The following is a 24,739-nucleotide window of genomic DNA, read 5'->3' on the forward strand; positions in this document are numbered from 1 at the left end:
TTGTACTGGGGGCACAGAGCTCTTCTGCTGCTGGGTCCAGACTGTTTGTGGGGACTTGGGGTGCTTTTCTCCTCATCGTCTGGGGCTAGGTCAGAGCATGTCTGCATGATGAAGGAATGATGGTGCTCCTGGTCTTAGCACCCAGCCTGGCCTGATAGGTCTCTGACATGACCGGGTAAATGGATAAAAGTGTAGAATCACTCTCCAGGTAGAACTTTTAAACCTTCAGAAATTTTCACCCTCTTCTGATTTGCCATGGAGGCAGGGAAATCATCATTATAGTTGCTAATAAATATTAATTTAGTGCCAAGATCTTTGCTGTGCACATGGATATCCTAACTTAAATCTTCTTGTAGCCTATGAGGTAGGTCCTATTACCCTCTTTCATTATTTAATTTTTAAAATTTGAGGTGAACTATACATATATAATTTATCATTTTTGCCATTTTAAGTATATAGATCATTAGTCACAAACACATTGGTATTTTTTCTCCCTTTGTCTCCCACTCCCCTCCCCTTTCCCAGCCTCCAGGAACCACCAGTCTAGTCTCCTATTTCCACTGGATCCATTTTTTTTAGCTTCTGCATATGAGCGAGAACATGTGATCAAGCCAAGCGCAAAAAGACAAACCTCCTAGAGAGGACCAGAAACTTCCCCGTTGCCCCGGTAGGAAGTGGTGGCAGGGATGTGACCCCAGGCTGGCTCCAGACTGTGGCCTAAACTGCAGGGAGCCCCAGGGCTCACCTTCCTTGCAGCTTATGACATGTCCAGTCCCTCTGGCCTGAATCCCGCTTGAGGGGACTCCTGAGGGGTAAGAGGTGTGGGCGCACACTGAGCTCTCCAAGCCCGTGACCCCCAAACCCAGGCCCGCATTGAGACTTTCTTGGGCCTTTGTCATTTGCTCCTTCTTGGGCCTCCTTCACCATAAAAAAAAAAAAAAAAAAAAAATGAAAAATTCTTTTTTTATGACTGCGTTGTCATGTAAAGAGGACTATCACCGAGGATGGATTTTTTTGTTGTTCTGATTTTATGTCCCTACTCGCATGTAAGGACACGTGGACGCTGCTCAAAGCGCGGCGAAGCGAGGAGGAGCGGTGCTGCTCTCCTAACCGGCTTCTGTCTCCGCAGGTCCCGCAGCGGAGGCCGGCGGCCGAGGGCGCCCCGGAGGACGGCGGCGGCGGCGCCCCGGGCGTGTGGGGCGCCTGGGGCCCCTGGTCCGCCTGCTCGCGCAGCTGCAGCGGTGGCGTGATGGAGCAGACGCGGCCCTGCCTGCCCCACCGCGCGCGCGGCGCCTCGAGGCCCGGCGCCCCCGCGCGCGCCTTCCCGGGCCACGTGGTGTCAGCCGTGCGCACGTCCGTGCCGCTGCTCCGGAGCCGCGACGAGCCGCTCGCCCTGGCCGGCCCCGACGCCAGCCGCCAGGGCGCCCCGGTGCCGCGGGGCAGCCGCCACCCGCAGGCCCGGAGCCGAGAACCGGCTGCCCACAGAAGGTACGCGCCGTCCCGGACCCCGCCCGCCCTGCTCCTGTCCCTGCCCCTGCCCCTGCTCCTGCCCGGCGGGTGCGTCCCTCCTGGCTCTGCACCACAGACAGCACGGCTACTGTATTGCTTCCGCTGGGTGCGGAGGAGTGTGTAGTCACAAAACTCCTTTGACCTTTTCATTTATTTTGCAGCCATTTAAAGCTGCACCTCATTCCTTGGTTCTGCTTCATCTTCAAAGCGAGGCCAGTTCTGACATTGCTGTTAGGCAGCGGTTCTCACGACCCTTTCACAGGGGTCGCCTAGTATCAGATATTTACATTACGATTCATAACAGTAGCAAAAATTACAGTTATGAAGTAGCAAGGAAAATAATTTTATGATTGGGGGTCACCACAACATGAGGAACTGTATTAAAGGGTCACGGCATTAGGAAGGTTGAGAACCACTCCTTTTAGGCATCAAGCTAAGGTGCCTGGTGCAGGGGAGAAAGGAGGATGGGGGACCGGGGTTGGGGGGAAGGAGAGAGATCTCTGGCCCCAAGGACCCAAGACTTCTGTCTGACCCAAGATCCGGTATGAGTTGCCAATAATGGGACAAGTCAAACATTTGGTATCCTAGAGTCTCCCAAGCTGTAGGTTTTAGGATATGGGAACTTTTCTATAAAGTTTCTCCAAAGCATTTTGAGTGAACACACTGCTTGGAGGATATACTACATTCCTCATTAAGGGCCTTATCTTGTTTCAGAGTCAACAAGACATAAACTCTAGAAATGGCATAGTGTTATCAGAATAGTGGTATAGCTGTCAAATGTCTAAATATGTCAGACTAGACGGTGCCCTGGGAAAGGCAGGAATACAGGTGCTGACAAGCGCTTATCAGTGAATGAATCAATAGTTATTTACTGATCCCTCAGCATTCATTCTGCAGCAGGTATCTGTTGGGTGTCCTGGTGCCTAGGTCTCTGATAAGTTTTGAGGGAATACTAATGGGAAAAACAGTAACAACAATGAAAACCATGGTGGACAGGAAAGAAGGAGTGTAAGATATAATACCCTCTGTGATGAGAAATGTATAGTTTAGTGGTCAAGCCCATCCTAGGCAGAGCCTGGGCTCGTCACATGGGCTGCCCGTCCTCTTTCAGTTCAGCATCACATCTGTGGCCACTTTGCTGTGTGAGAGTCCTTCCCGGCCTGGTGCTGTAGCCTGTTGTTGCCAGTAGCTTGCAGGTGGAAAGCAGTTGCAGCCCATCCACCCTCCCAGTCACATGCTCTTGACCTGGTGAAGCAGGAGTTTATAGAGTAGATCATTTCATGGAGAAGGGTGCTTTAGCTAGATCATGAGCCAAGTTTAAGTATATAGAAGGGAATAGTGAAAAACTGTGAGGTCCAAGGTCTTGCATCGAAGAGAAAGGAGAGAGGCCAGCATGGAGAAGATGTTTCCTTCTCTCTCTCTGTTCCTGCCCAGAAACACGAGCACCTTCTAGGGTCACTTGAGGGCCGAGGGTCTGCGACTGCTCCTACAGCCCAGGGCTTGACAGATGTTCCCTCCTTTCGTCCCATAATAATACAGCTTTATAGTCCCTTATCTGAAATGCTATGGTCAATGTGCTTTAGAATTCAGAACTGTCTAGATTTTAGAAAGGTAAATTAGGGCATAGTTCAAATATTAATGGCATTCCCTCTGTGGTAGGGGTAGTCTTCCAGGATCAAATACATTCTTATTTTCACAGTGAAACATATGGGTGTTCACACCAAGTAGGACAAAAAAAAAAAACAAAACACAAAAAACAAAAAACAAAATAAATTAGCCTTATGTCAGTTAAGGTCAGGTTTGCTGGCCAATGAAATTTGTCACCAAACTGACCAAAACATGAGGAAAGGAAAGATGAAAACTTGGTTTTCAAAACATTTGATTTCAGAATTGTAGATTTATCATAGCTAAACTTTACTGAAGGCCTATCCTGGCACTGTTCTTCTCCCTCTACAAGGAGGGCCCTATGAGAGAGATACTAGTATTATCCTCATTTAGAGGAGAGGAAGTGAAGGCCCAGACAGCTAGTAGGTGGAGAGTCAGGCTTAGAACCTAGTCGTGCCTCTCAGGCCCTGATGAAGTAAATGTTACACAGAGGAATCTGAGGACCTGGAGCCAGCGGACAAGCTGAGAATTGAAAGTGGTGCTGTGACTCTGAGGTCTCTGGGCTTTCTGCTGGGTACCAGCTGTGGGGGTAGAGGCTGGGCCTGGGTGGTGCCCGGATGAGAAAGGAGCTTCTCTGAAAGCCTCTGTGGTTGAGACCTAGGAGAGCTGCCGGCGAACAGGCTCTTTTTGGCCACAGGCCTGCGCTGCAGGCGTTCTGCCCAAGCATTTTGGCAGCAGGACTTTTTTTTTTCTTCTAACTTATTGACAAGGGGCCAGTTATTGTTTACTACGAAGTTGCTACAAGTTTTTATCATGCTCTTGTAATTTGACAGTTTCTGATGAAATAATCCAAATATTATCCTGGGAGGCCTATGCTGCCTACAATGTCATGCTCTTCCCGGCTGATGGAAATCACATTTGCTTATATTTATCAGTCATTAGCATCTTGCATAGTGTATTTGACCCTGAGGAGAAATGTCAGTGTGTTCTCTGGAGGACTGTCTGCTCTGCTCTCTGTTTCAGTTTTGAGGTTTGAGGCAAAGGCTTTTGGGGTTTAGATGTTTAAGAAACTGTTAAGGTTGCTCTGCTAGACAACTGAGAACTTCATTGGAGCCAGATAAATAAAACTATATGACCTTCCAACAAATATTTATTAAGCATCTACTATTTTGTAAGACCCTGGGACAGACACGAAGGTGAATAAAAACCAGGTTGTGGGATCTCAAGCCTCTTAGAGCAGTTGTTTGTAAAATACTATTTTTTTTTTTAAGCTGAAGACTTCTTTCTGCAAAATCAGTCTAAGGTGGATCCTCAGTTTGTAACATGCATAAAAGCTGAGCTGCTCTGAGTGAAGCCTCAGAACCATTGCTCTAGAAACCTGGGCTCTAGATCCAAATGGAACAGTGGTTTTCAACTCTTCAAGAGCAGTGGCCAACTGCTAGAATCTTCGAATTTTGTGCCCAGATCTTTCAGAAATCATTACAGCCATGTCATAGCCCAAACCAACATCAGAATCTCTGAGGCTCATCCTTGGACATTGGTATGATTATTTCAGTTGAGCCAAATTTGGGAACCATTGGTCTGGAGGAACATCTTCGGAAACTCAAGTTTCCATGGAGAAGAATTTGGGAATTGATTATTGTCTGGAAGAATTTTCCAAGTTTGGTGAACTCATATCAGAATCTCTTACAGTAAGCTGGAATGGCTTTTTACAAAGAGAGCTGCTAAGTCCTCCCCATGTCCCCTGTCTCATGGGTTTTGTTTTTTTTGAGACAGAGTCTTACTCTGTGCCCCTGGGTAGAGTGCCATGGTGTCATCATAGCTCACAGTAACCTCAAACTCTTGGGCTCAGTCTCCTGAGTAGTTGGGACTACTGGTGCCCACCACAACGCCCAGGTAGCTTTTTCTTTTTTAGTAGAGACAGGGTCTCGTTCTTGCTCAGGCTGGTCTGGAACTCCTGAGCTCAATCACTTGACCTGCCTTGGCCTCCCAGAGTGCTGGGATTATAGGTGTGAATCACCACTCCCAGCCTCATGGTCATTCTGGTTTGTAGGCCAGTTGTGTGTCCAAGGTATCTTTACTTTAAATGATTCTGCTATAGTCCAAAGTTTGAGAACCACTGCTCTAGAGGATTGGTAAAGACATGCATGTAAATACCTTCACTATAAGACAGTATGATGAAATACTAATAGTAATGATACTCTCAAATGCATTATAACATTTATAGTTCATACAACCCTATGAGGTTGAAGCTGTTATTCACATTTATGAACAAGGAAGCTGAGACTTGGAGGAGTGGAGTGACCTGCTCACGATCATCCACTTCCAAAGCAAACATAGGTCTGTTTGAGTCTGGTGATGAATTTCTGTTCACTAAAAGGGGTATTCTGGGAGTAAGCATGCCGCCTGCCAGCTGTTGTGATCAGAAAAGCTGCTTGGAGGTTGGATTGTCTGAACCTTGTCTTGACAGGGGGGTAGGATTTGATAGTAAAGGCTGAACATGAACTGCATTTCTTTCTTGCAATGTTCAGCTCCTTTAACCAGAGAAGTTTTTGCATCTAATCCTATGCACTCTGGGGGTTCACAGTAATTGGAAGCCATCATCCCTCTCCTCAGGAGCCTTACACTTTGGTGGTGGATGAGAAACAAACACTTAGAACACTATCCGTGCTGGAGGACCATAGAGACGTGACCAGAGTTCAATGAGAGGGAAATCCTTGTGGGATGGAGCATCAGGGAAGATCACACAGAGAAGGTGGGATTTGAACCTGTTCTTGATGACTAAATAGAATTTGCATAGCTGGTCGATATCTGAAACTGCCTGGGTCCACTTGTTTCCGTGTCAGGCTTTTGTGTCATTAACACATACACACTTCAATTCCTATTCTAAAATGACTCACAAATAATGTCAGTCTTTATTGCAGCTCACCCAAGGAATCTGAGCTTAGCAAAGTTAAAACTTCTCTGAGCCTCAAGGGCTTCATTTCTCAAATGAGAGTAATAATAATACCTATCATGCAGGGTTGTTAATTAAATGAAATAATACATTCATATTGCTTGACCCATAGTAGATGCTTAATAAATTGTAGCTATAATCCCCGTTGTGGTATTACTGCATAGAAGCTGGTGTTGGACGGTGTGCTGGAGAGAGTTCCAGTTGGAACTCAAGTGCAGCAGGAGAGATCAGATGGTCAACTGGACAGATAGAAAACCAGGGACTGGGGTCTCCAGGAATGTAGGACTCTGGGGAGTACAGCCTTAGTGTGTCCTGCTAAGAAAGGCCCTCCACAAAGAGCGAAATTCCCCTGAGATTTAGCCAGGGCAATGGCAGCATTGGGAGATTCTGGCCTGGGGACATCAGCCTGCAGGTGTTGGTCAATGGGTTCCATAATGACACTCAACCAAGTCCTCTTTCACTCCAGGCCCAAGGTTGTGTTTCTGTGATGGATGTAGGAGAAGGGGCAGGGTGGGCAGGAAGGTACACAGAGTGTGCAACTCACAACTATGAATTTGAAGACACTCCCCAGTAGGAAAAACTTCCCCCTCAGTTTCTGGGAACGTGTAGACTAGAGGGAGCTGGAAGAAGCCCCTGTTACTATAGAACCTCCTTCTCTCCTTTTCATTGTCCATTTTTTTCTTTTTTTTTTTTTTACTAGATCATAGCTGTGTACATTAATGCAATTTATCATTGTCCAATTGACACATAATTAACTTTATGTACACATAAAGTTTATCATGGTTACCATTTTAAGTGTATAGTTCAGTGACATTAAGTACATTCACACAGTTATGCTACCAACACCACCATCCATCCACAGAACTCTTTTCATCTTTCAAAACTGAAACTCTGTACCCGTTCAACATTAAATGTGGAGACTCCTCGTTCCTCAGTTGCCCTTCCCCCAGCCCCTGACCAGCCACCCTTCTGCTTTCTACCTCTATGATTCTGACTATGCTAAGTCCCACCTAAGTGGGATCACACCGTATTTGTCTCTTTGTGACTGGCTTATTTCATTCACCATAAGGTCCTCCAGATTTATTCCATGTTGTAACATATGTCAGAATTTCTTTCTTTTTTAGGGCTGAATAATACTCCACTATATGTACATACCATATTTTTGTGCATTGATGGGCATTGGATGTACAAATATATCTTTGACACTATTTTCAGTTCTTTGGGTGGATCTCCAGAAGTGGAATGGCTGAATCATATAATAATTCTATTTTTAATTTTTTTAAGAACTGCCCCCCTGTTCTCCACAGGGGCTGCACCATTTTACATTCCTACCGTAGTGCAGGAGGGTTCCAGTTTCTCCGCATCCTCACCAACAACTTTGTGTTTTCTGGGCTTTTTTGGTAGTGGCCATTCTAATGGGCATGAGGTGGTATCTCATTATAGTTTTGGTTAGCATTTCCCTAAGGATTAGTGAAGTGGAACATCTTTTTTATGTGCTTATTGGACATTTATGTATCTTCTTTGGAAAAATATCTCTTCAAGTCCTTTGAGGACTTTCTCTTTGTAACACTGAAGTCAAGATGAATTTCTTTCCATTCCCAAAATGTCTAGTGAAAATGGCATCTGGAAAGAGTCCTTGTTGCCCAGAACCCAAGTACCACAACTTTATGGAAGGGTGTTGGAAATGTCATTTGGTCAGTTTAATTCACCTCCCACAAAAGCAGGATGTGAGATCCTATTTGAAGACTTTAGGTAACCTTTTCACCACTCTGGTTGCCAAAGAGCCTGTTGAGAGGCAGGCTTTCTTCCTACTGGGCTTCCTTATATCTATCTACATTAGCCAGTTTTCCTTCTCATTCTTTTTCTTTTTTGTGGTTGGAAAGGTTTTATTCCTTTCTTTTCTTTTTTATTTTGGCCGGGGCTGGGTTTGAACCCACCACCTCTAGCATATGGGACCGGTGCCCTACTCCTTGAGCCACAGGCACCTCCCAATTCCTTTATTTTCAATTTCTGGTTAATATATGGGTACGTACGATTAGGTTACATTGTTTGAGATCGTAAAGTCTGAGTTGTACTTGAGTCCTTCACCCAGGAGGCATGCCATATACCTCTGCCATGTACCCAACAGGTGGGAGCTTACTGAACCCCTTCCCCCTTCTGGAATTTCATTGTGTTTTTCTCTCATGTGGGCCTGTGGTTGTTCATCTGCTAGTTTCAAATTAGTATTGCGTACATGGGATGCTTGCTTTTCCATTTTGAGATACTTTACTAAGGAGAATGTTCTTTAACTCCATACAGGTAAATACAAAAGAAGTAAAGTCTCCATCTTTTTATGGCTGAATAGCATTCCATGGTATACATGACCAAGTTTATTAATTCATTCATGGGTTGATGGGCACTTGGGTTGTTTCCACATCTTTGAGATTGTGAATGGAGCTGTGACAAACATTTGAGTTTATTACTAGGTATTTACCTAGAATAAAAAAAATCATCTCAGGGCGGCGCCTGTGGCTCAAAGGAGTAGGCGCTGGCCCCATATGCTGGATGTGGTGGGTTCAAACCCAGCCCTGGCCAAAAACTGCAAAAAAAAAAAATAATAATCATGTTATTCCAAGTTTTCCTTATTCATCACAAGCATTAACCAGCTGGAATCTGAGGAATGGGATGTTTGATGGCTTTAATTCAGATTTTTCAAAATAGAGAACACTCATCTCCCCAGTCCCCACTAGCAGAGGTTGTCAAATCGACACCTTTTATCTATTGGAGACTCTTGTGGGTGCCTGGCACATCAAAGTCCCAGCTGTGAAAATCATGGCCCCTGTTCCCACCGCAGAAAGAGGCTGAAGAAGGCTTCCCAGAGAAGTTCCTTATAGAGCTGGTTTCCTGGCGGGAGATAGTCTGATGGGTCAGGAAAGCTCTTGCCCAGGCTGTGCAGACCCACCCCCCAGGAACAGTGTGTGGTCAGCTCTGAATTACCAGTGTTTTGCAATATAATTCAAAGAGAACAGTCGCTAACACCTGAGAGCCTGTGAACTGCAGGACAGTTAAGAGTTCACCTTCCGGGATTGACACGTGTGAATTCTCCACCCAACTCTGCCGCTTACTAGCTGTGTCCTAACAGTGACAGTAATGCACCTTCCTCCTTAGGCTGCTATGAGATGGCTAGTACACACCGTGTGCTGAGCACAGTACCTGGGAAGTGCCCAGTCAGCATCGGACACGCTGGTAGCTGTTTCCCTTGCACGTTTGATCTCATCTTCATCACACCCTGTGTGGCAGACAAGTACTTATCTCCCTGTCTGTGGATGATGCACTGTAGGGTCAGAGAGTGAATATCTGTTTTAAGGTCACATGGAAGGCAAGCAAGAGAGCACCAGTCTGTGCCACGTCAGACTCCTCTCAGACTTCGTCTTCTAGAAAGACTTTTTCCAAGTCAAAGGCAACATTCACTAATGAAGCTAAGTTTGATAAACAAATACCTCTTTATCAGAGATGGAAAAAGAAATCTTTGTCTAGTATTTATCCCCAAGCTTTTAGTTTTGTGTGGTAACACTGAAACTGGCTCTATTGTGAACACCGAAGTGAAGGTGGGAAGCCCGGAGGGAACCCCAGCAAGCCATCGTTCCAAGCTGGCCATGGAGAGCCTTCAGGTAAAGATATTTGCTCATAAGGCTGCCTCTGCATTTCAGGGATTAATTGATAGAGATGACTTGGGAATTACTTTTTTATGTTTTGTTTTCATTTTAATTCAATCAGCATTCTTTGTGGACGAGGTTATTTGCCGAGGACTGGACACTGTGCTAGACCTAGGAGGGTTGCACAAGTGAAGGAGGCCCGGTTTTCCAGGACCTCCAGGTGTAATGAGGAAACCACCCAGCTGTGCCCATCTGATGAGTGTTCTACGGGGGCATGAGCAGAGGGCTGTGGGAACACAGAGGGGAGACTGATTCTTAGGGAATCAGGGTAATTTCCTGGTCGACGGCACTTCTTTGAAGGATTAGATGGAAAAGATGGGAAAGAGCTGGGGTAGGTGGTGTGGCTGGAGGATTCAGTGGTTTGTGACACAGAGAAGTAAGAAGTAAACAAGGGGGGCCTCGTGCTAGAGGGTGGTGGAGGAAGACAGCCCAAACAGACATTTACAAGGCCAAGTGCCCAGGGATGCACTGAGAGCAGGTGGAAAGGGAGGAGAGGGGAGGATAGAGGAGGCTTTGCACAGGGAACACTGAGCCACATTTTGGAGAGGAAAGACTTCAGCAGAGTGCAGGAGTGAGGAGGCTCATTCCCCCACAAAGCAAACTTGTAAGAGCAGAGACCTGGTGGCGTGGGTGAACATGTCGTGTTCATAAATGGTCTGGCAGGGCTGGGGCACAGGCTGTGAGTGAGGGAGTGTCCAGATGAGACTGGGGAAGTCCATGGGCACCTTTCCAAGGAGAAACTTTCAAGTCGTTCTAAAATTCTTTAGATCGAACTAGAAATTCTTTGAATAAGATTGTCCCTGTAAACACGGATGGCCAGCTCCCTTCCATTGTAAAGCAAGACAGAGTCCCTAGTGTACAGTGCATATAGATTTCTCCTTAATGCCCTCATGGTTTCCAGAATATTTAGCTGTGCAACACACCACCCCTCTCTGTCAATCTGAAGAGGCCAGGCAGGGGTGACTGGCTGGGAGAGCTATGGCTTTCTCCTCTGGTTTTATACTAGGTGTATTAGTCTGGGTGCGGTGGCTCACGCCTGTAATTCTAGCACTCTGGGAGGCCAAGGCAGCTGGATTGCTGCAGCTCAGGTGTTTGAGACTAGCCTGAGCTAGAGCAAGACCCTGTCTCTAAAAATAGCTAGGTGTTGTGGGAGTTGTCTGTAGTCCCAGCTACTTGGGAGGCTGAGGCAAGAGGATTGCTTGAGCCCAAGAGTTTGATGTTGCTGTGAGCTATGACACCACAGCACTCTACTGAGGATGATCAAAGTGTGAATGTATCTCAAAAAAATATATATATAGGTGTATTAGTTTCCTGTTGATGCTGGAACAGTCAACACACTTAATTGTACAAATTTATTCTCTAACACTTCGGGAAGCCAGACATCTAAAATTAGGGTGCTCGTGGGACTGCATTCCTTCTGGAGGATTGCCATCTCTGTCCTAGAGGTGGCCTTCTCTCCTGGGCTCAATGCCCTTCTCCCCTCAGTCCAGCCTCTTGCTTCTATCATCTCATTGCCTTCTCTGGCGTTCATCCACCTACCTCCTTCTTGTAAAGACACTCGTGATTACATTGGACCCACCAGGATAATCCGGATAATCCCCCATCTCAAGATCCTCAATTTAAGTATAACTACAAAGTCCCTTTACCATATAAGGTAACATTTTCATTCCCAGGTTCTGGGGATGAGGATGTGGACATCTTTGGAAGGGAGCGGGTCTTATCAGCCTGTCCCAATAGTACTTGCCTTTTGATGGTTTAAGAATACCTAATTAATAGGACAGTTTCTAGTCTAGCAGGACCACCTGCCGCTTTTCCTGCATCATCTCTGGTGGTTAAATTTAGCAATACTGTTTCCCAGAAAAATAAAGAAGGGGAATAACTATGCATTCCCCACCCTGTCCTTAAATGTTTCTCTTTTGACATGTAGTATTAATTAAGGACAGTGACAATAACGAAGTTAAAGATAGTAGATGCCCGACACAGTTGGTCTAGAATAAAGAGCTGTGTACCCTAGGTCTGAAGTTCAGCTCTAGCTCTCACAAATGCTTTGGTCTTGGGGAAGTTTTCTTATTTCTCTGGGCCTTAGTTTCCACATTTGTAAAGTAAAGAGGTCCTTATTCCAGTCATTAAGGGAACTTGCTTTTTTTTTTTTTTTTTTTGAGACAGATCCTCAAGCTGTCGCCCTTGGTAGAGTGCCGTGGCATCACAGCTCACAGCAACCTCCAACTCCTGGGCTCAAGTGATTCTCCTGCCTCCGCCTCCCAAGTAGCTGGGACTATAGGCACCCGCCACAGTGCCTGGCTATTTTTTTGGTTGCAGCTGTCATTGTTGTTTGGTGGGCCTATGCTGGAATCGAACCCGCCAGCTCAGGCGTATGTGGCTGGTGCCTTAGCTGCTTGAGCGACAGGCGTGGGATCTTGCTTTTTATTGATGCATTATTGAGGTCAATTACTATTTTAAATATTCCTGCCATCATTTCTGTGACCCGGGAGTAATGGGAAGAGATAAAAGTAGCTGGGAGACATACCTGTGTTTCTGGAACTTGATGGTCTTTGTTCTCTTTAGATGCGTTGGCATCACAACGCTCCACATCCCTCTGTTCAGACTTGGGTCTCATAGCGTGAGCTTTTCTTAAAAGTGTTGCTCACACGTCTGGCCTCCTTTTGCTGGTCTCCCCCTGGGCTTCAACCCCTTTTCACTGGAAGGATTACCATTTCCTGCCTCTTAGAGATCCCTGGGCTGGGAGTCATCAGACTATGTCTGGTCTCAGCTCCATCATCTGACTGCATGACCTGTGGGAGTCATTGAATGTGATCTATAGAACGTGGGTAATCACGTCCTCTGTCTACTACGCAGGGCTGTTGTGAGGGTCAAATAAGGTAACAGCTGAAAAACATAAGACATGGTTCAAAAATAGTATGGCTTGATGATTTTATATATTAGCATTGACCAGATAATCTTTGGGATTTAAAGACTTGTATCCCCTTCTGAAATTTCTTATGTGTGAGTGTGCATGGGTGTGTTTGTGTGTTAATGTGAGCATGTGTGTGTGTGTTTGAAAGATTCATTAGTTTTGAAGTAGGACAGATGGGATTAGGCCTAGATTGCAGGCTTCACCCACCCATTCCTGCCTCCTCTGGAAACTGTTCCTGGCTGTGGGTAGGAATCACTTATTTTTTCAGCTCTTCCTTTCCTGCTCACTTTGTTGGAGGCTATTTGCATTTCATTATAAATAACTATTGAGCAATATGTTATTTCTGTCCTGAAGGCCCCTGGAGCTGTGTGGGCCCCTTCACAATGCTGGATAGGAAAACTTGCTGTTAATTAAACTTCACAAAGCCACATGCCGATTTCCTGACCCTTGGTCAATACCTAGCGAAGGAGTCTTGTTACATGCAAGGGGACAGAAACCACATGGCAAAGAGAAGGGAAATCTTTGGCTCTGTCTGTGTTTCTCCTTGGCCTTTCTGGGTAGTTAGCAGAGAAAGCAGGTACATCTGTTTGAAATACATACTCCTTGTTTTTGGTGGGTGTTTTTTTTTTGTTTTTTGGTTTTTTTTTAGCTCTTCCAAGGGAAGTTTTGTTTCTTTACCTTCTGAAGCAGGAATAGCACTTAGTCCCTAAATTGTTTGACAAGAAGTTACCTGTTGATGTTAACCAGATAAACGGTGTTTTAATACGCTTTGATTTCTAAATCAGAAACCTTAGCCCTTCTCAGTAAAAGAGCTGTAGTAGAGTGAGGTCTGCTTATATGTACATTTCTGCCTGCAGGTTAGGAAGGATTGGAGCCAGATTTTAAGCTTGAGTGACTCTGATCTCAGACAAGGCTCCAAAGAGCTCTTGTTCATTTCTTGTGGCATTCCATTAAGTGTCAGAAGTATTTCATTAGTTATCAGAACAAAGATCACATTCGCCCAAAGAATGCGGCATTGAACCTTCTCCAAGTCATTCATAACTCTGGTTCCAGAAGAAAGATACGATGGGCTTTGGAAAGAGCCTGACTACAGTACGTGTGTCTCAGTTTCGCATCTGGAATCCTCTAGCGCTTCTCCTTCGGTGTGCACCTGGTGTCAGTCTGAGATGCCTCACATGAGGGTGGGAAGAGGCAATTTCCTGGAAGATAGTGGTTACTGTGGTTTCCTTTGCTCATCCTACCTGCACATATTGTTGATTCAGTTGTAGTAATCACAGCCATTTGTTTTTAAGAGACAGGGTCTTGCACTATTGCTCAGCCTCACAGCAACCCCCAACTTCTGGGCTCAAGTGATCCTTCTGCCTGAGCCTCCCAAGTAGCTGAGACTATGGGTTTCCAAACCTGGATAATTTTATTTTTATTTTTTTGGTAGAGACAAAGTCTTCCTCTGTCACCCAGGCTGGAGTGCAGTGGTACGATCATAGCTCATTGCAAACTTGAACTCCTGGCCTCAAGTTATGCTCCTGCATCTGCCTCCCAAAGTGTTGAGATTACAGGCATGAGTGACCACACCCAACCCCGTCACGGTCATATGTGCTATTTGAGTCTCAACTGGCACCATGTTAAAGTTGAGGACACTGAAAAGAAGTCCCAGGGTCCTGCTCCAGTAAGAGGTGAGACTTGAATGCAGGGCTGCCTGACCCCAATGTCCATGCTCTTCCCACTGCCACCCTGACCCCACAGTGTGGATGCAGATGATTTATTTGAGAGAGTTTGGGGGCACCTGCTGTGGTTGAGCACATTTCGTGTGGCCTCCCTGTTGGTTCTTGGGATAAAGTGCTCACATCCCCTCACGGGTGTTTTATGTCCTTACTTTCTTGTCAGTCCATAGGCCCTTTTCTGGATACAGTTCTTTTGGCTCATCTCTGTTAACAGTAACAAGAGCGGTAACACCTGATGTTTACTGATGGTTTGCTGGGTGTAGTAGGCTGAGTAATGGCCTCCTCAAAGATATCAAGAGCCTGGAGCCTGTAAATGGTAACGTATTTGGGAAAAAAGATCTTTGAAGATGTGATTAAGTTAAGGATCTTGAGATGTAGAGATTATGCTGGATTAGGTGGTCCTAAATGCAATCATGAGTGTCCTTAAAAGAGATAAGCAGGGGAAGATTGAACATACAGACATACATAGGGGAAGGTGATATAAAGACAGAATAGAGAGATATTTGAAGATGCATCTATTGAAGATTGGGGTGATGTGATCACAAGCCAAGGAATGCTGGCAGCTACTGGATGCTGGAAGAGGCAAGGAAACAGTTACTACCCTAGAGCCTTGGGAGGGAGCGTAGCCCTGCTTCTTAATTTCAGCTGAATGATGCTGCTTGCTAACTTCTGGCCTCTAGAGCTGTGAGATCATATATTCATTTCTGTTGTTTTAAGTCACTAAGTTTGTGGTAGTTTGTTACAGCAGCTATAGGAAACTAATACGCTGCGAGAGACTCTGAGCTAAACTTTGGAGGACTCTTATGCATACACTATTCATAGAAGAATTCTGTGCTTTTAGAAAAACAAAGTGATGAGCACTGGGTCTCAGAGCCAGTAGGTTAGAACCAGAGAGTGGTTCTAAACCCCTGCTTGTAACTGCTGAGTTATCTGTCCCTAACGCCATTCTCATCCTAATGCCCCAGGTCAGGCCTTGCCCTGAGAGCCTTCCTTTCCCCCTGTATGGTTTGACTTCCAGGAGCACAATATTTTATTTATTTTCTCATGATGCTTCTTATACAGGAATGTTTAGTCCTCTTGTGGGATATATGGTTCCAGAAGCAGTTAGCTAAAACTTCCCTTTTCCTCAGTGATTGGAACACAGTTTGTTGTGGGCTAGTGCTGAACTCTTTTTCTTTCTAGATTTGGAGGTAGTGGTGAAATAGTAATTTTCCCCCCTGTTTTCCAGGAAACTCTCATTCCAAATAGTCCATCTGTGTAATCCTGTATGAACAGGAGTTTGGTATTTAAAAGCTGTACTATATTACAACTGTTTAAGCTCCTTAAACACTTAAAAACCATTCATCCATTCAGTAACGTTTATTAATATCACAATAATATCTGTTCAGACAGACTTAGTGGCTTGGACAGGTATGTAACAGCTTTTAGACCTCAGTTCCCTTGGGTACTGAGTAATGACCTTTGCTGCTCACAGTGATGGTTAAATGGGATAACGTGTAAAGCACTTGACAGGTGTTTGATGCACAGTAGGTATATAAATACTGAATGTATTATTTAGATATAGTTGTCCTTTTTTAATCTCTAGGGGATTGGTTTTCGGACTCCACTGGGGATACCAATACTTTAATCCTGCATGCTCAAGTCCCTTAGTATCTGCATATAACCTACCAGGGGTTCTCAAACTGCGGCCCACGGGCTACATGTGGCAATGTGATTGTATTTGTTCCTGTTTTTTTTTTTTTTACTTCAAAATAAGATATGTGCAGTGTGCATAGGAATTTGTTCATAGCTTTTTTTTTTTTTAACTATAGTCCGGCCCTCCAACGGTCTGAGGGACAGTGAACTGGCCCCCTGTTTAAAAAGTTTGAGGATGCCTGATACGCACATCTTCCTGTACTTTACTTTAAATCATCTCTAGGTTACTTAAAATACCTGATACAATGTAAATGCTTTGTGAATTATTATACTGTATTGTTTAGGAGATAATGACAAAAAAATCGGTACATGGTCAGTATAGATGCTGCTATACTTTTTTTTTCATAATATTTTTGATCTGTGTTTGCTTGAATCCACAGATGCAGAATGTGAGGCTATGGAGGGTCGGTTGTACATTGTGCTAAATATTTTTAGGGATGGAATAAAACTCTAGAATAGATCCCTCCTTCCTTTAATTAACTGAAGGTGACAGACTTGCTGATAAAGAACTTTCTCTAAAGCAAGGAAGAAAGTTATGCATGCTTATTATTATGATTGATTATTCTTGTATGGTAAGTAGGTATATAGAAAGTGGCATAAAAATTCAGAGGAGGTGATTGGATGTGGTAATCCTGTAATTCTGGCACTCTGGGAGGCCGAGGTGGGAGGATCCTTTGAGTTCAGGAGTTTGAGAACACCCTGAGCAAGAGCGAGACCCTGTCTCTACTAAAAATTGAAAAGTTAGCTGGGCAGCATGGTGGGTATCTGTAGTCACAGCTACTCAGGAGGCTGAGGCAGGAGGATTACTCGAACCCAGGGATTTGAGGTTATTGTAAGCTGGGCTGACACCATGGTACTCGGCCTAGGCAATAGTGAGACTCTGTCTCAGAAAAAAACCTTCAGAGTAGAAGTGATATCCAGAATATAAGAGAATGTAAAAGAAGTATCTTTGCTTCCCCCATGGGCCTTTCACATAAAAGATGCTCAAGAAGTGTAAGCTGTATTAATGAATTCAGCAGAACTGAACAGAAAGTAGTTCTTCAGTTCCCTTTGGCCCACTGGAGGTCATCCTCTGGGGCAGAGGAGACCAGGAGAGACGGGTAAGGAGCTCACGTGCTTGGCACCTGCTCTGTGCCTCACAGGTAATCTCGTTTGTTCTCCCCTGTACCGCTGATGGGCTACTCAGGTTCAGGTTACAACCCCTTAGTACAACAGGTTTGAATCCTAAAAGGGCGCTTCTTAGTTATGCTGGAGAAATGAATGCATTTACTGTTCTTTCTGCAAAGGCATCTTCGCGCTGCTCGGTCTGATGTTTGGCCGTCTGCCTCTACAGCAGTTCTCACATGTCGAGTTGGAGGCTCTGTGTCTCTAACCTCAAGGCAGGGCAGCCTTTGTGGTAACCACCATTTATGGAGTGCTCGGAGGGCCAAGCCCTGTACTAGGCACTCCGCTGGCGTCGGATCATTTAATCTGCACAACAGCCAAGTGAGGTGGGCATTGTCATTCCCATTTTACTCGTGGAGATGAGATCTGACCTGCCCATGATGACACAGATAATAAGTGCCTGATCTGGGCTGTCTGGTGGAATACTTGGGCTTTTTGTGACATCTCATGGCACCCCCTCTGTCCCAGTTGATATCTTACCCTCTTCACCTTCAGGGGTGTCCTACCCAGCACAGACCAGGATGGAGAAATCATCTTTGCTCTGAGCTCTCTAATACGAATTTAGCCTTAGCTGGAAATGCCTCTCTGTCAGACCTCCACTAGTTCCTTTCCTGCCTTTGTGCAAATCCAAAAAGATGCCTCTTCCTCTAGCAGATTCATGTCCATAGGGGAGAATATACAGGATTTCCACCCCCAGGTGTCCTTGTGCAGTGAGTAACCTGCTGGACCATAGGCGGCATCCTTGTAGCCTGTTGAGCATTGACTTCTGTTGTATTAAAATTGGTTTTCTTAAATACCCTGACCCCCACTTGTCCTTATTCCCCCCGGCTTGGCTATACTGGAGGAGGCACCTGTAGGTCAGTCCTGCCAGCCCAGGATCCCTCAAATGCAGAGAAGTCCCACTGGGCACTGTGGATGACAGTTCATAGGGACGCTTGGCTGATTTTCAAACATGATCCTAGAAAAGAAGAAGCCATTTGGTGCCAGGATCTGGAGTGAGAGTCTAGGTCTTCTCCAGGGGTCATTGCCTGAGAAGGACTGGGTCTGTTCTGAATTTTACTGCCTGGTTTTATTTGAGGGGCTGGTGTAGAGGAGCAGCCCTGCTGGACTTCATCTCTTGGGAGGCCATGGGGTGGGTCACTGAAGGGAGGGTCTTCTAAGACTTGCCTGTCTAGTACAAAACAGGCTTTTGAAACTGAGTGGCTCTAGGGCGGCGCCTGTGGCTCAGTGAGTAGGGTGCCGGCCCCATATACCGAGGGTGGCGGGTTCAAACCCGCCCCGGCCAAAATGCAACAAAAAAATAGCCGGGTGCTGTGGCCGGCGTCTGTAGTCCCAGCTGCTCGGGAGGCTGAGGCAAGAGAATCGTTTAAGCCCAAGAGTTAGAGGTTGCTGTGAGCCGTGTGACGCCACGGCACTCTACCGAGGGCGGTACAGTGAGACTCTGTCTCTACAAAAAAAAAAAAGAAAAGAAACTGAGTGGCTCTAAAGCCATTTTTCCGAGTCCTTTACCGAGGTTGCTTGCCTCCTGACTCCTGAAAGTGCTCTCAAATCTATCTGTGAAAAGATCTCTTTCCTTTCCCTCCATTAGAATAAGTTCATCAATTTCCCCATGTCTGTCCCCCTCCCCTGAGCTTGTGAGATCCTTCCTTCTCAAAGACTTACAGCGAACCTGTCAGCTGATTGTCACACTGTCTTTAAACCCAGCGCGTCTTGGGGAGTAGCTGCAGATCTGCTCAGTCCTGCGACTGATGTGTGTGACCACGTGTGCCGCACAGGAGGCAACCAGGAAAACTTTCGTTTTCATCATCTTAGTTTTTATTTCCCTAAGTGGTCAGGGTATTGCCTCTTATCTTCTGTAGACACCAGATAATTTATTGCCTAGGACAGCCTTGGCAGTATTTTCTGTCTTAGAACTTCTGAGAAGACATCTGCACTCAACTGAAACCATTTGCTCACAGCCTCTTTGAACTTAGCACATGATATCCTTTCTCCCCTTGGCAGGTGATTATACTGGAGCGGGTCGAGTTTTAGGAAAACAGAGCCGGCTTTCCAGTTTTAGGCTGCAAACCCCTTCCATCCAGCTTGCTCAGATCATGTGCCTCCTTGGTGAACACACGTTTCTGGTCTGCAGCTGCTGCTCCCTCCCACTTTTCCTGCCCTTATCTGGCTTTGGTCCTTCTAGGTGGCCACTGTCCACTGACCTAATTTTGCCAGCTCCCTTTGATTCCCACCCAGATGTACAGGGCTGCCTTGATGCATTGCTTACTGGGACTCACAGCCTTTTGTTTCTACAAATAAAAGTAGTAACCTTTATTGACCCATATGTTCAACTTGCTGAGCAGTTAAGCTCTGGTCCCTCCTGTGTGGTATTTGAACAACATTCACAGTGTTGCTGTGTGCAGACCCCGGGCTAGTCTCGGGAATTATGCACGCATGAATAAGAAACTGATAAGCCTTGCCTGGGAAAGGAAAAGATTTATGAGGAAGCCTGGCCATTTGCTTAACAATGTTACCAAGATATGGTGTTAATACCACGGTAAAGGGGTGTGCAGCCTGTCCCCCTCCCCCACCACATGGAGCATGAGCGGTGGGGGAAGCACCCGGAAAGCTGATGTTTTTGTTAGGCCTGGAAGTACAGAAGTAGGTGGTGTAAAGTTCCAGGCTCGGCCTAGCAGCCCAAGAGTCTCAGTGTGTTTGGGAATTGGTGAGTGATCCATTAGGGCTGGAAGTGTAGGGTTGGGGCGGGACACAGAGGAAAGGAGGTAAGATGAGAATTGAGTCTGAGAGGATGGACTGAGACCAGATGACAGAGAAGGGACGTGACATTAAAGTAAATGTGGCCTAAAGCTTGCCTAGGTTTGAAGTGGATTTTATGGGCAGAGATGAGCCACGAAGATCTTTTAAATAAAGGATAATGACCAGGGCTGCGCTTAGAGAGACAGATTCAGTGGAGAGTCAAGTCACGAGTACATGAGGTTCCTAACTTTGACACTAGACGGATGGGGATGCTGGTAGCCATGCTGGGTGTGTGTGCTGGGGTGTTGGTTATCACTGAAAATACTGGATGGGTCATCACAGAGTCACGGCTCTTCCTCCCATAGGCTCTGAAGCATAGGCATGTTCAGACTCTAAGAAGCTTCCCCCTGGGCATGAGACTTGGTAGTCCTCGCTGATCTAAAATCTTTCTGGGAATATATGAGTTTATGAGTTCTTTGCTATTGACGTAGACATTTCAGAGGACTGTTTTATCCCCTTTTTCTAACACACACACCCCCAATCTTTGGGGCTTACAGCTTATTTAAAGTGGGTATTTTATGTCTAGTCAAAATGTCTGTGTAGCTGAGTGTTAGGGTGGCTGGCTTGGTTTCTTTTTTCAGTGTTGCTTATACAACAGACACAGGCCTAGGAGAATTCTGGCAGGAGATTTCTGGATTCGCTTGGTTAGGTCCTCCCCATCTAGAAATGGTTATGTGTTAGAATGTTTTGCATTGCTATAAAGGAGCTCCCGAGACTGGGCAATTTATAAAGAAAAGAGGTTTGTTTGGCCCAGGGTTCTGCAGATTTTACAAGCATGGCGCTGGGGTCTGCTTCTGGTGAGTGCTTCAGGGAGCTTCTCATCAAGTGGAGGGCAAAGGAGGAGCAGGCCTGTTACACAGCGAGAGAGGGAACAAAGAGAGGGGGCTCCAGCCTCTTTTAAACAACCGGCTGTTGCATGAACTAATGAATCAAGAACTTACTCATTACTGCAGGAGAACAGCGAGCCATTCCTGAGGGGATCTAGCCCCAGGACCCCAAAACCCCCCATTCAACACTGGGCTGAAATTTCAACCTGAGACTGTGAGGGGACAAGTATCCAACTATATTAAGTTAAATCTTTAAAAATTCAGTGGAAAATGGTTTTGTGTTTTTCTTTTTAATTTTATTTTCAAATATCAAAGATGTACACCAAAGGCAAAATGATTTTTTTTATTAAATCATAGCTGTGTACATTAATGTAATCATGGGGTACAATGTGCTGGTTTTATATACCATTTGAAATATTTTCATCAAACTGGTTAACATAGCCTTAACTGCATTTTTTTCTTTCATTCTTGAGATACATTGCTGAGAAAAATATGTTCCAGCTTGATCCATGTAAACATGAAAGAGGTAAAATCTCCATCTTTTTTAAGGCTGCATAATATTCCATGGTGTACATGTACCACAATTTATTAATCCATTCATGGGTCATTGGGCACTTGGGCTTCTTCCATGACTTAGCAATTATGAATTGGGCTACAATAAACATTCTGGTGCAAATATCTTTGTTATAAAGTGATTTTTGGTCTTCTGGATATATACCTAGTAGAGGAATTGAAGGATTCAATGGCAGATTTATTTTTAGATCCGTAAGTGATCTCAAAACATCTTTCCAAAAGGAACATATTAGTTTGCATTCCCACCAGCAGTGTAGAAGTGTTCCCTTTTCTCCACATCCACACCAACATCTCTAGTTTTGGGATTTTGTGATGTGGGCTAATCTTACTGTGGTTAGATGATATCTCAAAGTAGTTTTGATTTGCATTTCTCAGATTATTAAGGATGATAAGCATCTTTTCATGTGTCTGTAGGCCATGCACCTGTCTTCTTCAGAGAAGTTTCTCTTTAAGTCCCTTGCCCACCCTGAGATGGGATCACTTGTTCTTTTTTTGCTAATACGTTTTGAGTTCTCTCTGGATTCTGGTTATTAAACCTTTGTCGGAGACATAACCTGCAAATATTTTCTCCCATTCTGAGGGATGTCTGCTTGCTTTACTTACTGTGTTTTTGGCTGTGCAGAAGCTTTTTAGTTTGATCAGATCCTAGTAATGTATTTTTGGTGTTGCTTCAATTGCCCGGGGGGCGGGGAGGGTCTTCCTCATAAAATATTTGCCCGGGCTGATTTCTTCCAAGTGTTTTCCCTACACTTCCTTCTAGTATTTTTTAAATTTCATGTCTTAAGTTTAAATCTGTAAGCCAGTGAGAGTATATCTTAGTTAATGGTGAGAAGTGTGAGTCCAGTTTCAGTCTTCTACAGGTCACCAGGTTGTTAAATAGGGAATCTTTTCCCCACTGAATGTTTTTAATTGGCTTATCGAAGATCAAAGAATGGTAAGTAGCTGGGTTCATCTCTTGGTTCTCTATTCTGTTCCATACATCTACCTCTCTGTTTTTGTGCCAGTATCATGTCGTTTGATCACTATTGATTTATAGTATAATCTGAGGTCTGGTAGTGTGATTCCTCCTGCTTTATTTTTATTTCTGAGTAATGTCTTGGTTGTTCGATTTTTTTTCTGATTTCATATAAAATGAAGTATTATTTTTTTGCAATCTTTAAAGTATGACAGTGGAGATTTAATAGGGATTGCATTAAAATTGTATATGGCTTTGAGTGATATGGACATTTAACAATGTTGATTCTTACTGGCCATGAGCATGGTTATGTGTTTCCATTTGTTAACATCTTCAGCTATTTCTTTTCTTAGAGTTTCATAGTTCTCTTTATAGAGATCTTTCCCATCTTTTGTTAGGTAAATTCCAAAATATTTCATCTTCTTTGGTACTACTGTGAAAGGAATAGAGACCTTGACTGTTTTTTCAGCTTGACTATTATTGGTATATATACAAAGGCTACAGATTTATGAGTGTTGATTTTGTAACCTGAGATGCTGCTATATTCCTTGGTCACTTCTAAGAGTTTTGTAGTAGAATCCCTGGTGTTTTTCATATATACAAGCATATCATCTGTGAAGAGTGAAAGTTTGATCTCCTCTGACACTATATGGATACCCTTGATTGCCTTTTCTTGCCTAATTGCGATGGCTAAGACTTAAATTACAGTGTTGAAAAGCAGTGGAGACAATGGGCAACCTTACCTGGTTCCTGATCTGATTGGAGATGATTTCAATTTAACTCCATTCAATATGATATTGGCTGTGGGTTTGCTGTAGATGGCCTCTATCAGTTTAAGAAATGTCCCTGCTATACCTCTTTTCTTAAGTGTTCTGATCATGAAACGATGCTGGATATTATTACAAGCTTTTTCTGCATCAATTAAGAGAATCATATAGTCTTTCTTTTTTATTTTGTTTATGTAATGAATTATATTTATAGATTTACGTACATTGAACCAGCCTCAAGGCCCTGGGATAAAACCCATTTGGTCATGGTGTATAATTTGTTTGATGTGTTGCTAGATTCTGTTTGCTAGGGTCTTGTTGATCATTTTTGCATCAATATTCATTAGTGATATTGGTCTGTAATTTTCTTTTCTTGTTGGGTCTTTTCCTGATTTAGGGATTAAGGTGATGCTTGCTTCATAGAATGTGTTGGGTAGTATTCCTTTTTTTTCTATATTTTGGAAAAGGTTGAGTAATATAGTATGAGTTCCTCTTTAAAGGTTTGGTAGTATTTTGACGTGAAGCCATCTGGTCCTGGGCTTTTCTTTTCTTTTTTTTTTTTTATTAAATCATAGCTGTGTACATTAGTATGATCATGGGGCACCATACACTTGGTTCATAGACTGTTTGACACATTTTCATCATACTAGTTAACATAGCCTTCCTGGCATTTTCTTAGTTATTTTGTTAAGACCTTTACATTCCACATTTACTAAGATTCACATATACCCTTGTAAGATGCACAGCAGGTGTAATCCCATCAATCCCCCTCCCTCCACCTACCTCCCCCCTCCCTCCCCTCCCTTTCCCCCTTCCCCCTATTCTTAGGTTGTAGCTTCTGGGTTATAGCTTTCATGTGAAGGTCCTACATTAGTTTCATAATAAGGGTGAGTACATTGGGTACTTTTTCTTCCATTCTTGAGACACTTTACTAAGAAGAATATGTTCTAGCTCCATCCATGTAAACATGAGAGAGGTAAGGTCTCCATCTTTCTTTAAGGCTGCATAGTATTCCATGGTGTACATATACCACAATTTATTAATCCATTTGTGGATCTATGGGCATTTGGCTTATTCCATGACTTAGCAATTATGAGTAGGGCTGCAATAAACATTCTGCTGGGCTTTTCTTTTTAGGGAGATTTTGTATAGTTGATGGTATTTCAGAATTTGATATAGGCCTGTTCAACTTTTCCACTTTATTCTGGGTAAGTTGAGGAAGGTGGTGTGCTTCCAAGTATTGGTCTATTTCCTTTAAATTTTCATACTTCTTAGAGTAGAGTTTCTTGTAATATTCATTAAGGATTTTTTTGAATTTCTGAGGAGTCTGTTGTTATTTTGTCTTTGCCATTTCTGATTGATGAAATTAGAGATTTTACTCTTTTTTTCCTGGTTAGGTTAACCAAAGGTTTATCTATTTTATTGATCTTTTCAAAAAACCAACTTTTTGATTTATTGATCTGTTGTATAATCCTTTTGTTTTCAATTTCATTTAATTCTACTTTAATTTTGGTTATTTCTTTTCTTCTGCTGGGTTTGGGATTGGAATGTTCTGCCTTTTC

General features: G+C 44.1%; 1 protein-coding gene across 2 annotated transcripts in view; it reads left to right on the forward strand.

Moving 5' to 3' along the window:
* THSD4 (thrombospondin type 1 domain containing 4) overlaps nt 1-24,739 on the forward strand; it is a 640,675-nt gene that overhangs the window by 92,501 nt on the left and 523,435 nt on the right. For both annotated transcript variants that reach the window (XM_053594803.1, XM_053594804.1), the window contains exon 4: nt 1,130-1,488. In XM_053594803.1, coding sequence (XP_053450778.1) covers nt 1,130-1,488 — 359 coding nt within the window. The remainder of the gene's footprint in view (nt 1-1,129; nt 1,489-24,739) is intronic.

This window comes from Nycticebus coucang, chromosome 6 (assembly GCF_027406575.1).
Source record: "Nycticebus coucang isolate mNycCou1 chromosome 6, mNycCou1.pri, whole genome shotgun sequence".
Classification (NCBI taxonomy): domain Eukaryota; kingdom Metazoa; phylum Chordata; class Mammalia; order Primates; family Lorisidae; genus Nycticebus; species Nycticebus coucang.